General features: G+C 42.5%; 1 protein-coding gene across 8 annotated transcripts in view; it reads left to right on the top strand.

Annotated features, from left to right (window-relative positions):
* Nucleotides 1–3,756: 3,756 nt before the first annotated feature.
* The window catches only part of LOC108710286 (AP-3 complex subunit beta-2), a 43,620-nt gene continuing 31,356 nt past the window's right edge, over nucleotides 3,757–16,020 (top strand). For 2 of the 8 annotated variants that reach the window (XM_041586711.1, XM_041586710.1), the window contains exon 1: nucleotides 3,759–3,952. In XM_041586711.1, the coding sequence (XP_041442645.1) occupies nucleotides 3,846–3,952 (107 nt within the window). In that variant the 5' untranslated portion in view covers nucleotides 3,759–3,845. Of the gene's footprint in view, nucleotides 3,953–5,990; nucleotides 6,138–13,819; nucleotides 14,809–16,020 lie in introns of those variants that run through there. The other 6 variants (XM_041586707.1, XM_041586705.1, XM_041586708.1 and 3 more) reach the window with 5 other exon arrangements.

Genomic DNA, 16,020 nt, shown 5'->3' with positions numbered 1-16,020 from the left:
AGCTTGCTTTAATAACAGTGTTCACAAAATGGCCACTACCTGCTTGCTGTGATCGTGAATTCCAAAACTGAAGGAAACAAGCTTTAAATAATTTATATTGTGTAAATAACGTTTATTTGGTTTGACTTACACCATACAAAAGGATTTGGAATTAATTCCTAGGATGACAGGTACCCTTTAAAGGAGACGTAAACCCTAAAAATGAATATCGCTAAAAATGTCACATTTTACATACTGCACTTATTGCACCAGCCTAAAGTTTCAGCTTCTAAATAGCAGCAATGATCCAGGACTTCAAACTTGTCACAGGGGGTCACCATCTTGGAAAGTGTCTGTGACACTCACATGCTCAGTGGGCTCTGAACAGCTGTTGAGAAGCTAAGCTTAGAGGTTGTGGCAAATTATCAAGCAGAAAATGAGGTTGGACTGTAATATAAGATGATACTACAGGGCTGATTATTAAATTCTAATGCTAATTGCTCTGGTTTCTGTGCTTCCATGTAATAATTATCTGTATTAATTACTAATCAGCCTTATATTGTGACATTTCTATTCTTTGTGTACTGTATATTTTGTCGGTCCCTAAGCTCCGTAAGTGACAGCAGCCCAGAGCATGTGAGGTGAATCAGCAGAAAAGAAAATGCGGAGCTATTGGGGCATCTTCAGGGGCACAGATATTTACTGCTAAATTGCCGTGGTTGCCTTACTACTGGTAAAGCAGCTAAGGCAGAGAGGAATTTCACTTAACCCCCATCCCCGTGCCATATAGTTACATATTTCTCCCCAACGTGTGCCTTGAAAGGGTGAAGCTGTGTATTTCAGTTTTTAGAGTGTGTCAAATGCTGATATGCCAGGTCAAGAAAGAAAACTGTACTTTCATTGTGCTTGATTTAAGTAATTTAAGAAAGCCATGTTTATGACTTGAGTTGTTTTTAGCCTGGACACCGTTGTGCATTGTGTTTCCAAAGTGACAGAAATCCCTCAAGAGCAGGGGTGCTGCTACCATGAGTCAATGTGAGAATCTTGCCTCAGGTGGCAGAGCCCCACAGATTAACCGCAAAAAAACTCTCCTAGTAATGATAAGAGCTAAAATTATGTTTTTAAACTGGAAATGCAGTTGTTCTACTGCAGAGTGCAATTGCTATGATGTTCTCTGCACTAGCAAGTGCACTGAAAGGTAAGAGAGTGGGGCGAGGGGGGCCACATTGGAAAGGCCGTCTCAGGGTGGCGAGTCGCACAGAATTGCCCCTGCGCAAGAGGAGGAGGGAACAAGGGAAACATTATCAGCTCTCTCTGTGACATCACCAGTACCATCTTTGTGGGGAAGTTTGATGTGCAGAGTGGAAACCTAGGAGTGAGCTACACTGCAAATGATATGGAAAGCTTTGCTACTGTGTTGCAGTAGAGTGTGGATCAGATCGTGGATCTCATCTCTGTGGACTCTGTGAGAAAATATATGTTTGTGCTAGTGTTTGCTGAAAAGGGGAGACATTGGCCAATTTGACCTGATTGCCACTGTGGAGCCAACACAGGAGCCCATTTCTGTGACACAGTGACAACTATTAGAGCTGTAAGCAGGCCCTTTCCAGCCATAATTTAAAGTGAGAACAATAATAGGGAACAGAAACTATGTCTTATCGCGCTGAAAATCGGAGCAGTTTTTAAAAAAGCCGACCGCTGCATAATACACTAATCAGTTTGAATCTTAGGCATGGCACCTGCGCTAGAGTATTAACGAGGTAGTCAGCTTTTTTAATAATTGCGGCGTGAACCACACCAGAAAAACGCTTGTCCGGGGCCTTGGAAAATCAGAGCACAGTAAATGAGACCTGTTAAAATTACATTTTTCCTCACCTTCTTTTAATTAAACAAAACATATTTTCCTAATGTTTTGCCACTCTAAAGCACTAATGTAAAAGTTAGGGTTTCTTTCCTTTATAAACATGGTTTAGCGTTCTTTATCTACCTACAAACAAACCTCACCTATTTCTAAGCAGCAGCCTTTGAGCAGCTCATTATCAGGGGCTTCTCAGTGAACAGGTAATTAGTTATCAGCCCCTCCTGTGCTCTGCATGACCAGGAAGTGCCATGAAGTACTAAAGTGAAACTGGTTTAACTGTCTTGATAAGTGCCAAAAAGAGCCATGAATATTCTGTAAACTCCTCGGTAACTTGTAATATCTTCATATTTTACAAGATATGCATGATATATTTGTAGGAGAGGGACTGGGGAGGAGGGATTCCTAAACAGTATAGAAATCCTGTATAAGGTTTGCTATATTATAGTTATGCCATAACATGTAAACCTTAAGAAAAGTGGAACTGTAAAGTCATGGACTGGGCCGGAGGTGACACTACCATGTTTTTATTCAGGAGCCACTGCGCCTTGGTAGACGTTCAGGCTAGTGAAGCGTGATGTACAATGTGAATTATTTATAGCTATGGTTGAAGTTTTGAAGTGGTTGAAGCAACCAGTGGTCAAGTATTTCTTTTAATAATTGTCATTCACTACCAGCGTTTAGGTGTAAGGCAATAAATTACCACCGACCACTGCTAGACAGGGGAGAAGACAGTGATTACATTATGCCCAAGGCAACCTGGCCGGTGGCAGCGCTCAATAGGGGCGCAAATGGATCACACTCTTTACACCCTAGGCCCTTGCGCCCTACTCTGCTACCTCTAGTTCTGGCCCTGCCTGCACATCCCCATTGCTTCGGACTGAATGCCGCCCCTGAAATCTTGTGGCCTTTCCACAATTCTGGGCCTGTGCATGGATTTGTTTATTTGTGGAGCACACGTGCCTGTGACCCTTATCCCTATCCCATTATTAGTGAGGGACATGAAGCTGGGAAAGCCTACTTTGTAATACACACCAATATGTCCTGGCATTCCAATTACACAGAGGTCCAAACAGCCCAATATATAGTGACTGTCTATCTATGGCTTCTTACAGAGGCCCCATTTACCAGAACCAGGACTGACATCAGAAATCACAGGGCCCCATTCGACAAAATTTCCTGGGCCCCCTGGGCTGCACCCACCGCAAGCCCCACCTACAGGTCCGCCCTCCCCACCCCCACAGGTCTGCCCCCCACCACACAGTAAAAAAACAAAAAAAATATTGGTGGCTGGGGTTCCCACATGTTAATAAAAAATAAAAAGATATTGGTGGTCATGGCCCCCCATAAAAAAACATTTGTGGGCAGGGCCCCCCCCATTAAAAAATATTGGTGGCTAGGACCCCACATGAGAAAAGAAAAATTGGTGGCCAGGCCCCCCCCCCACATTATGAGAGAATTAGTGGCCAGGGCCCCTTAAACGTCCATGCCTTCCCGAAGTCAGCAGATCTCAGAGAGATGGGGGGCCCGGCTAATCAAGTAAGTGTGGCATGGCAGGTCCCCCCTTAACCTCAGGGCCCCCTACAACTCTCCCCCCTGCCCCCCCCCCCATGGCTGCCCTGACCAGAACACACGGTCCTGGCCTGGTAATAGATTCAAATCGATATAATGAATTAGCCATTAGACTTATCACATTCATTCCACTCCAGATATTTTTGTTTTTTGTTTTACCTGACTGAAAAAAATACAATTTTCTCCTCGTGTGATTGAATGGCTACAAGTAACGACTATAAGTGGCTCCCCCTGCGGTGTGTAGTAGTCCCTCACCAGACTCCATTCACACATGGCGAGACAGGACTAGCGGTGCAAGGGTTAATCCCGTGGATAGGGGGGAGCTAAAGTGGAACATCTCCAACCTCCCCCCTCGCTACCGCTCTGTGACGTCACTATCCGTCGTTCCTGTGCCTCACAGTCGCTGTCCGCCCGCACAGTGCTGAGTCGGAGAGTCATGTCTGCCAGCCCGGGATACGGCGATGAGAAGGGAGGGAGCCTGGGGGAGCCGGAGTATGGGCAGGACCCGGCCAGCGGGGGCATCTTTAGCTCCGACTACAAAAGGTACAGTGCGAGTCTGTGTGTATTTCTATAATCTGCCCCTGACTAGCGGCACCGGCCTGTCGCTGCTACAGGAATATCCAGCGCTTGTACTCGGGGTAACCCTACTTGTCCATCTGCTGCTGCACTCCTCTGCGGGAGACAATGCACTTGTGTGCAGCTGCGGTTCTGATGCTGCTGGGAAGGGGGATGGTTCCATTCTGTATGTGGAGCAAAGAAGGGGGGTATAATGGGGGAGAGAGGAGAACACGGGGGAGGGGAAGCAGATGAAAGAGCCCAATTGCATCTCACCTCTGGCACTTCCAGATTGCTGGGCGGCACAGAGCGGCAGATGCGGCCAGTTTGCGGTCAGATTACAGTCAGGATGAGTTCAAAGCAAAGCGCTAGTGTATGGGATATTCCTTTGCTCACACACTGTGTATTGTAGCACTGGGACATCATGGGACCAACCACCAAACAATCCAGTATCGAGGGCCCACCAATCATTAGCAGGTTTTAAACAATTTTCTTCTTGCTGAGCCTCAACAGATTCATGTTTGAGAGGCTCACACTTTACTGTTTAATACAGACAAGTACAGCAGACGCTGCTTTTCAAATCAAATTGCTTTCTAAACTGAAGGAGTCACTGAGGTATATGTGAAATATTTTCTATAGAGATATGAAAGCAACTATTGTGGCAGCATTCACAGATACAGGATCAGTAGCTGGCATAACTACATGTTACTGGGCCCCACAGCAAATAACATAACCAGAGTTTGTCCTTTAATACCAATATATGTTGAAATTGCTAATTATTTCGGGCCTCATGGGACCCCTATACCTATACCTCCTGGGCCCTCTGCAGGTGCAGGGTCTGCTTCCTCTATAGTTACGCCCCTGTGCAGGACTAAAGCTGGCCATAGATGCAAAGATCCAATCGTACGAATCATCGTACGATCGAACTTCCCCATCTCCCGACCTGCCACTAACCATTCAGATCAAATAAAGTACAAAAGAACAGATCAGCCGATGTTCTGCCCCTGACAGCAATCGTAGGAAAGTTATGTCTGTATGTCTGACCAAAGCTAGTGACAGGCTCCCACTGAAAATCGTATGATCAGCAATACATGCAGAGATATTATCAGCAGCCGACAGAAATCTTTTAACCTGTCCGATTGATCAAACGTCCGATCTCCGCTGGACGAAAAATGTCGGGACTCTCCACACACGGTCAGAAAATCGTACAAATCCTCAATTCGTACAATCAGATCTTTGCGTCTATGGCCAGCTTTATGCTAGGTGGGCAATGGTGTGTATTAGGTTCCATTGCCTAGAACAAGCTGTGTGAGAACTCAGAATAATTTAGTGAAACACACAGACAGACTGCAGAGGAGAGCACAGATAGACTGACACTGTGCACTAAACATACACTTCTCCATCCCTGTGCTGTTTATAGCCCAGGTAAAATCTCCAATTGGTACTGTGCAGTCTTCCTGATGCCCCCCCACGGCCAGCTCTGTATAAGTAGTAGCCTACTTACGTTCTCCCGCTTAGCTGTGGCAATGAATGTGGCATCTGTCTTTTTCCTGACCCCATCACAGACTCCTAAATTAAATTCTTATTTTACATGGTTTGGACTCCCCCTAGGTACCTTGAAACATTTTTGAAAGAACCAGAGTATTAAATCCACAGAGTTTAGAGCATTTAGAATTTAATAACATGTAATTAGATAGCGCCAACATATTGCGTAGTGCTGTAATCTCACACTTGATATAAAGGGGGAAAAGATGAGGAATACTGCTGGGAATAAACAAGCTTGAAAAGGTAGTAAATAGTTAATAATCTAAGCTCTAGAAATGGAGAGGCAAGGGCCCACCAGGAGGTTTCCCAGTCCAAAGCTGCTCACCGCAGCAGCCTGCTAAATCCATTCACACAAAAAGAGATATGACTAGCATGGCACTGCAGGGGTTAAACTCTCAGCAGGTGGGGAGCTGAGCTCAAGCATCTCCAACCTCTTCCTCCTCCCCTCCCCTGATGTCACCATCCACTGTTCCTGTGCCTCCCAGTCGCTGTCCGCATGCACAGTGCTGAGCCAGAAAGTCATGGCTGCTAGCCCGGGGTACAGTGATGAGAAGGGAGGGAGTCTTGGGGAGCCAGAATATGGACAGGACTCGGCCAGTGGGGGCATCTTTAGCTCGGACTACAAAAGGTACTGTGCACGTCTGTGTGTATTTGTATAATCTGCACCTGACTAGCGGCACCATCCTAGAGACCTATTGAATCTCATCTCTATCAGTTACAGATTGCAGGGAGTGACAGATGCAGATAGTTGGGGTCAGGTTACAGTCAAAATTGCACACTTTTAAGATGTGGGTAGTTGCAAGGTATCTACATAGGGTTAATTTCTATGTATTTATTTACAGAAAGGTTATATACTTGTGCATCACTGCATAGCATTTGAGAGGTTCATTGCTCACACTTTACCAGCAGGGATTGGTTTTCAATACAGTTTGCTAGACTAGATGCTACCAATCCCCCCAAGTCTATTTAAATACTTTGCTTTCATAAAGACTAATACTATGTGGGCAACTTTGTGTTCTGTTTATTGCATAATTCACAATTTCCTTGTACAAGACAGACTGCAGAGTATAGCACAGACAGACATGCATCAGGGACTAAACAGAACAAACCTCTCTCTTTGTGCTGTTTAAAACCCAAATGATATGGTTGTTTTTGAATGATGTATCTCTAGGTCATTTGTCTAATGTCACAAGTGGTGGAGAAAACACCAATCCTAATTAAAACAGAACGCAAAAAGTATGAAGCACGAAGCATTATTCATTGAATTAATGTTGGAATTCTGCCCCCTTTAAATCTGTATAGTTAATAGTGCTCACTCTCACACTTTTTCCTTTTTGGAAAAAAATAAATACTACTGCTTCATAGTACCATGGCAGGCTAGATCAACCCTGCTAATCCAGATTAAGTTTGTTACATTTTCACGCAAAAAAACACTGATTTTCTGTTAATTGAGAGCCATCAGTAGCAACGCTTGTCAAAATACAGCCCTAATCCAAACATGCACTGAACTATTTTTTATGCATCACAGGTTGCACATTACATTTCAGTTTACCTGCCCTCCCAGGGCCCCCCTGTTCCCCCAGGGGAACAGTTGTGGGGTCTGCCCCCTTTATAAATATGCCAATGGAAGTTGGTAAGCATATATATGATAGGGATGGAATGTTAGGTCAACATTTATGCAAAAATCTTTCTTTAAATGCAGCAGTGATCCTCAACAGTTATTTCCGGTAATCTGACTTTAATGAGGAGAGAACACATTTTGGCATTGAGAACAAGTTAGACCCATTTTGTGTATAGGTGCAATCAGTGTATATAAGTCCATTTGGCACATCTATATAACAGCCTTTAGTGTTAACATGCATATTTGGTAGACAACGTTTCCCTTTCCCTATCAGCCAGAAGGGTAACTAAAGAAATGGACCCTTCAACCCTTCAACTGCTGTATGGCCCATGATGTATAAGGACTCAGAGGAACATTGACTGATAAGCAGGTTTTGTTGCGGGGCCTGGTAACTTTATATCATGCCACTTCTGTTAGGTCACCCAAATCTCATTCTCAGTGGTTAGACAGTGTTGTTCGAGATTGTTGTTAATGGAATACTGAGATCATAATTTCTGTAAACAAGATGTCCAGTTCTCATAAAACACTATTTAAAGGTCCTTAAAAGCAAGAATAGTGTGCAGCAGCATTAAGTTACACTATTTTGCTTTACAGTCACCGCATATTGCTGGAGCCTCTTGGAAGAAAATACCTGCATGCAGACCTATGTTTTGCTTAATTATAGGCCAGATGTTCAACTAATCTGCCCAATCGACCCCCTTTTGACTCATCATCAATTATCATTTTACTGCATTCACAATTAGTCAGGGGAGTTTGTGTACAGACAATGCACAATTTGTTTTGTGTCCCATTCCGTTTGATGAACATACTTTTTGCCTATTGTTTTTATCATGAAAAATTATGTTCATTCCCATTGCAAAGAAAATCTCTTTGCATAATGTTTTGCTTACAAAACAGTCAGTGGTGTAACAAGATATCACTTGGGCCCACAGCAAATTTTTTTTCAGGCCCCCAAAATGTCTACAAGTTAACTTGTTTTACAAATATTTTTTGAAATTGCATTTGAATTAAGGCTATAAGGGGCCCCTACACCCCCTGCAGCCACAGGGCCTACTTCCTCTGTAGGTACATACCTGGAAACAGTCACAACAAATGGAAAAGTTGGTTACCAAACATGGAGTAGCTTCAAAAGCAAGAGATCTTTTTTGCAATTAAAGAACAGGCAAAAAGTATATACAACACATGCTATATTTATCAAATTCACATTGAAAAGTTGGTGTAATGCTCTGTGCAAAATAAAAAAAAAATTTCAATATAGTTAGTTATCCAAATATGTAATGTATAAAGACTGAACTGACTGGATGTCTAACATAATAGCCAGAACACTCTCTTGGTTTCCACTGATAGGTTACCAGGCAGTAACCAATCAGTGACTTGAGGGGGGGCCACATGGGCCATAACTGTTGCTTTTGAATCTGAGCTGAATGCTGAGGATCAATTGCAAACTTACTGAACAGTTATGTGGCTCCCTTAAAGTCGCTGAGCTGAAAACAGGAAGTTGTGCAGATTTCCCCAGAGGGCGCCCGTAGGCCAGCGTCCTCCGGCGCCCCCTCCCTCCTGCAAGATTGCGCACATGCGCATATTTTACTAGTGGAGTGCTAAGCGCCTATCGCTTAGTGCTCTCGGATCGACCGGGATCGAGGTAATTAACCCTGCGGCTGGGCGGCATGCCGCCCCTTAATTTTTGCCACCCTAGGCCCAGGCCTATGCGGCCTCGCCGGGCCTGGTTAGACATCCAGTCACTCCAGACTTTATAGATTACATTTTTGGCTAACTATATTAGAATTTTTTTATTTTGCAGTCTCTCTATTTACCCAGTTTTTATTTTTACGCTGAACTGTTCCTTTAAGAGGCGAGGGAGCAGTAGCAATGGGAAAGACAAAAATAATAAGAGTAGTAGAGATAGCATTCAGGCTCAGCACTGTACTTTTAGGAAATGTCTGCAGATCCAGTCCATGTTTCATGATTCAGAATGTACATCATGAACTGTGCAGGTTTGTAGACCATACTAAAATGAGTATACGTGGATGAGAAGGTGAATTTACTGTCTGACGACAGACACACCAGTGCTACAGACTGATCCAGTGCTTTTGTTTACAAAAGCTTTACAGGTGGCCGGGTGGAGAACAGGTGTGGAAGACAAGTGTGGAAACCATTAGCATAAAATAAGTCTCTTTTTTTCTCAAAAATGCTCCTTTTAAATTCAGCAGGTTAAAATGAAATTATAAGATTAATACTTTTATTTATCAATTCTCTCAGAGTAAAAATGTTCCTGGTGGAAATTTTCTGTGTTCATGTATACTGTCCACAGGAGGGCCCCCTATTGCCTTAGCCTAACCTCCAGCTCCCTCTGCCTCTCAAAACTAAACATTTCACCATCTGCGGGTCTTTTAATATTTTATGTCTGTTATTTTCAAATTTCTTTGGATCCATTCCAAAATGTAGCATTCACAATGGCCCTTTTATGGTATTAAGGGGTGTAGACAGATTTCTTATGGGAAAATGACTTGGAGCTGGTTATATTTGAAGTTGAAAAACACAGGGGCAAATGGTAAGGTCTTGAGGAAAAATTTTTACTAGTCTGTGCAATGCTAATTTCCTAAAAAGTCACATTTTTTCCAAGTGGATTTCAGTTTATCATAGGACAACAGGCTAATATAAAGGCCACAATGCTGATTTTATAGAGGAATATTCAAAATAATGCTTCAAGTTTTAAAGAGAATGAGCAGGAAACAGCAAGGAGATTTGGTACCAATGACTGTTTTTTCGGGTGTTCGTCGTTCTAAACATAGTACCTGGTCATGTAAAGCAATAATAACCTCTGATCTATATCTATAAGGAGCAGAAGTATTCTTTGCTTTGACCCACACACTCACACATACAACTCATTCCTAGAGTTGGGGCATCTGTATGCTGCTCCCAGTCCTATGCCCTAGCTTGCTTATAACCCTAGGGTAGACAATCTAAAAATAAATTGCAGCCCTTATTCGTCATTCCCTGTCCCCATCGATTGGGGGACGGATGAAATTACCTAAACAGGTGCTTCCATCCCTTATTAATAGTGTCAACCCTTTCTTGTGGTTGGAGCCCTTAAAGTGGACCCGTCACCCAGACACAAACATCTGTATAATCATAGTCCTTTTCAAATTAAACATGAAATCCAATTTCTATTTTTTATTAAAGCATCCATAGCTGTTGTAAGCTCATTTAAAAATCTCAGCTGTCAATCAAATAGTGTCTGCCACTCCTCTATGCCAGTGGCATAGAGGCGGGGCAGACATTTACTTTCACTTTCCATTCAGCACTTCCTAGATGTCACTGCTCTCCACACATTCCCCTGTTCTCTTTACCATTTAATTGTGTAGCCAGGGCATTGGGATGGACATCGGGTCCCCCATTTTGGTGCACAAACAAGATTCTGAGATGATACAAGGCTTGTCTTAATAATAGTGTCCACAAAATGGCTCCTGCCTACATGCTATAATTGTTCATTCCGAGACTGAAGGAAACAAGATTCAAATAATTTATATAGTGTAAGTAAAGTTCATTTTGCTTGAGTAATGTGATAAAATAGGATTTTGAATATTTTTTTGGGGGTGACGGGTCCCCTTTAAGTCAGCAATTTTAAAAATAGATTACCCCTGGTGCCATACATTTTTAACTGGCAGCAGGTATAAAAACTGGTACAAATCAAAATACATGCCTCTATAACTGCTCTTTTTACAATGCCACTTTATTCAGGAATTGCTCCTTAGCACTCAAGGGCTAACTTATCAACAATGGGCAGATTTGCACATGGGCAGTAACCCATGGCAACCAATCAGATTGTTGCAGTCATTGTTCTATTTGCAACTGTCTTTAAAAAGCTTATCACTGATTGATTACCATGGGTAACTGCCCATGGGCAAATTTGCCCAGTGTTGATAAATGAGCCCCTCTTTAAAAGGATACTGTCATGGGAAAACTTGTTTTTTTCAAAACGCATCAGTTAATAGTGCTGCTCCAGCAGAATTCTACACTGAAATCCATTTTTCAAAAGAGCAAACAGATTTTGTTATATTCAATTTTGAAATCTAACACAGGGCGTTAGATATATTGTCAATTTCCCAGCTGCTTCCAATCATGTGACTTGTGCTCTGATAAACTTCAATCACTCTTTGCTGCTGTACTGTAAGTTGGAGTGATATCACCCCCTAGATCCAAAAGGAAGAATGTGAGGATCTCCAATAATCAAGAACAAATATTGTTTAAAAAAAGTAGAAAATTTATTAGTGCCTACGCGTTAGTGCAAAGAGCACTTTTGACAGTAACAGGTGGTACATGAGGGGGACAGGACCATGAGGAGCAGGACCATGGGGCAAAGTTATGACATAAAATGGGTGGCCTGATTATGTAAAGGATTGGGGGGGCAGCCTGGAAGCAACCATTGGGGAGAAACACCAGGTAAATACAATCACCAATGTACCAGCAAATACATCACCAGTAAATGTGTGATTCCGGCCCCAAACCTGGCTGGTATTTTACCCTTGAAAATGTTACTGTTAAAATACCAGCAGATGGCAACCATAGTACCACCCTATTTGTGTATTCAGTAATATCAATGGCATCCATTTGTCACTATCCAAGTAATACATAAGGGAAAAAGCACACCAACTTCTGGTACTTGCCTTTATCGCATTTTATTGCAGAAGTTGAAGCACAAGCTTTTGGGAACCATCCCCTTCCCCAGGTTGCACTTGCCACCACCCCCATTTTAAACCATTTGTCATTGCCAAACCCTGCAATTAGCACCCGGCATGAGATATTAGATCAGGGGTCACCAGCCTTTTTACCTGTTAGCACCATTCAAATGTAAAAAAGTTGGAGAGCAACATAAGCATGCATACAGTTCCTGGGAGTGCCAGATAAATGATGATAAAGGCTGTGGTTAGCTATTTAATAGCCCCTGTGTGTACTGGCATCCTATAGGTGGCTCCGTTTGGCCGTAAACGTGGATTTTATGAAATCAAATTGCCTCCAAACCAGGAATTCAAAAATAAACATCTGCTTTGAGGTCACTGGTGGGAGCAACATTCAAGTGGTTGGTGAGCAACATGTTGCTCGCGAGGCAAGAGTTGTGGAACACTGTGTTAGATCTACACACACAACTGACTTGCACCTAATGAATCCAAAGCTAACACCATTTGTGGCACCTATAAAATTATACCATTCACACCCAATCTGACTTAAAAAAAAACAGTGGGTTTTATGTGCTGAGTGTATTGCACTGTAGTAAGTGTGTTTAGTCACAGGCCTTTTTTCTTTATTATCCATTATTTGTTTACATTTAGAAGGAAATGTAAAGAATCCAAAAGACAAGTTGTTTTAACGATGTTGTACACATGATTTTGCATGGCTGCCAAGCTCCATTCTTATATGGAGAATATTACGTATGCATTGTATTTTCTTTCTGAATTCCTTATTTTTAATCATCAGTGACAATGATCTTGGTTTTAATATATCCTGCCTAAAAAGGCATTGTGTAACTGAGGGTGCCAAGATTTTGAATTTATCTCAGTTGGGATGCACTAGTGCACATCTCTGACAACCATATTGGTTTGTTAATATGCCTGATATAATGGGTGGTTGTTGAAAATAACCCCAATGTAAGGCAGTGCCTGGTCAAGCCGGCTGTAGGCAATTGACCATCAACGTTGCCTATCCTCTCGAAGGTGCACATAAACACGGGCCCGAACAAGGGCCCAAACTATGGGAAGGAAGTCGAAGAGGTACATGCCTTTTGTCCCTTTACCTTCACGCCCTAGGCAAGCGCCTTTTCTGCCTACCTGTAGTTCTGGTTCTGTGGGATATTGGGGTGGACCGGAATGGTATCTCAAATACACACTGGCATTTCAAGTACACAGAGGGCCAAACAGCCTCCACCAGCCCAATAAATAGTGACTGTCTATGGCATTTTACAGCAACTTATCTGCCGTTTGCCTGAACCCACAGATTGGCAGTCAAGGCCTGGGTTTTTGTATAGAGAAACAGTAAGAGCTGAATAAACCTAATTTCATGTGTCTTGCAGATCTGGCTTGTGTTTAAGAGTGAGGGAGTGTTTGTGTGCAAGGAGGAGGTATGAAAGGTGCTGTATGTATTTTGGAAGCATATATATACTGTTTATACACAATGGATGCATAACTGAAGACCAGCATTGTTCTTTGAATACAGGGAGATGTTAAAAATAATATATTATGACTATATTGCATGATTGGAGATCAGATTAAGTGCTGGTATGGGGAGCAGTAAGGGCTGCTGTGTGTTAATGGGAGTTTAAGAGACTGTTTAAGTGTTATTGAATGAAAAAGTGTGCAGGGGAAAACAAGGGGCTTGCATATGGGAATTCAGCTGGACTGCCAGTGTGAGGGAATGGGAATGACAGCACTGTTTGTACCACAGCATCTGAGCTGAGTCATGTTCACAGAGATGTGTGTATGTGGGAGTGGTGTGAGAATCTGGAGGAGGAGAGAGACCTGCAAACGTGGCTGAGAGAGGGGTGAGCCAACAAACAGGGTCGAAGGAAGACGAAAAGGAGAGACAATGAGACCGGGAGGAAATAAAAAGGAAAGGGAGAGGATGCAAGAAAACAAGAGACAGTGAAAGAAGGCAGAAAATATGAAAGGCCAAAGGGAGTGAAGTAAGAAAGTAGATGGGTAGGAAGGGATGGATGATGGGAGAATAAGAGGCTGAGGAGAGGCTACACGTGACAGAAGTAGGGAAAAAAGGAAAAAACTCAGGAGTGAAAGAATAGCTAGAGGAGGGGGTAAGGTGAGGAGGGGGTTGTGTGCAGAGGAGGAGTGTGCAACTTGAGCCTCACTATAAAGGTGAGTGTTCCATGCAGCTGCTGTATAACATAGAGAAAGACATGTGACTGAGACAGACCCTCAGCCTTACAGCACACTCACCTTCTGCCCCCTGTAAAGAAAAAGGGAAACCTAACTTGGCAATGAAACCCACTGTTTACACAGAGTTGGGGGTATAATACCAAGAATTCCAACATTCAAGCCCTGTAAATGGTGAAAATATTTAGGACATATTACCTGGCCTCTGTGGATTTCCTCACAATTACACTTGACATCACAACCTGGAATTGCCAATAGATGAATGCTGGGAACCACAGGACCTGCCTGTAAGCACATTTGGTGTCTCTATTTTGGGTCTGCTTTTGACCATTCTCTGCCCATTTTCCAGCAGTATTTTATACATATCACAGCCAGGATTTGCTCGATATCTAGCTTGCATCACTCCTTTGGATTTGTTTTTGGTCACACTGGACAGTATTGCCACACCCTGGAACTATTAGTTTGATCAATACACTTCACTACAGGTGAAGGCATTACCTTTGGCCCTGGTCACACAGCACCTGTTCCTGAATACACCAAGTATTTTTCATTTTCCATTGGCACCCATCACTGCAAATTAATCCAATGCAAAGGCTACTGCAACTGCCGGTGACGGCAGTGAATATGGTAAAGAACCACAGAGCAGAGGAAGCCAAAAGTCCTGTTCTGAGCCCAGATGGTGGGTCCCAGACATTCTACAATGCTCTACAGGTGGATGAGCTGCGGCTGCTCAAGTCTCCCGACCAGGAATCTACCCTGGAGAACGGTGGAAAGAGCACTCAGTGTCAGCCAGTGCGGTATGCAAAGATCATGCAGAGTGTATATTATATAAGAATACTATGAGATAAATATGAAAACCCAGCTTAGTTATAAAATGTATTAACAGCCATAGATGCTCACCAAGTCCTGTCATTGTTTTTTTACTAGTAACAAGGCTGCAGGATAGCATTTTCACATTCCTAGAAAATTTACTGAATGTCTGTATAGTGCATGTAATATTGTTACAATATTATAATGCCCTATATGTAATATTATCATCACAACTGCAATAAATAAATAAATATGATGGCAGCTCTACTGTAAGTTTGTAGCAATATTAAGTAGATGGGCATTGTCAAAGCATTTATGTTACATGTGGAGTTGGTCATTTGGGATTACACATCTATTCATGTTTATAAACAAAAAGTATAACATTGTATTGGCTTGTGATGATTCTAAGTGGGGAAGCTTTATTAATATTTTTGTGATTGGCCATAGACATCTAGCTCCTCTTTCTTATGTCTGGCCCATGCACATTCTTCTTTCACACATATGCTCTTTTCTTGCTTCAGTCATGCATGTCATGGCTGTATAAGGAAAGAGGTGGAAAGTAAATAAAGGTGGTGACAAGAAGCAAGTCCTTCCACATCTATCAGAAAATCCAGCAAAGTACTAAAAGAGGGCATTGGGTTTGTCATGATGCAAAGGTCTGGGAAATACTACTGTATATTGTTGGATGGGCATCTTATTTTGCAAAGGGCTGTTAAGCAATTACATTATGGCAAAGTTGGTGATCTTGGATCTTGTTTACTAGAGGACAATGAACCTTACTTCACAGAAGTAAAAATGAATCCTTTTCTGCCAGGCAATAAAGGGCATTGTTTCAGGAAAACAGTATTATTCAAATATGGATAGTTTGTAATTGTTCAGGCCGTGGTATTTTGGATAATCAGTCTACATGGAAGAAGTTGTGCAGCACAGACGAAAGATGTCGGCACACGCCACACACGATCCGAAAATCGTACGAATCCTCGATTTGTACAATAGGATCTGTGTGTCTATGGCCACCATTAGTCAGTGATGCTATGTATTGGGTTATGACATTATAAACAGTCTTTCTCTATGCTTTGTACAGTGTACTACTTATCACAATGTACTGTTTGGTGTTATTTAATTGAAGTATCGCTTGTTATCACAGTGCCTCAACCTTGGCTTTCTTTTAGTTTGGTTGCCCTCCCTATATCGTAACA

The sequence above is a fragment of the Xenopus laevis genome, chromosome 3L (assembly GCF_017654675.1).
Source record: "Xenopus laevis strain J_2021 chromosome 3L, Xenopus_laevis_v10.1, whole genome shotgun sequence".
NCBI lineage: Eukaryota > Metazoa > Chordata > Amphibia > Anura > Pipidae > Xenopus > Xenopus laevis.
Note: the sequence above shows the minus strand (reverse complement) of the source record. Positions and strands in the feature narration are given on the sequence as shown.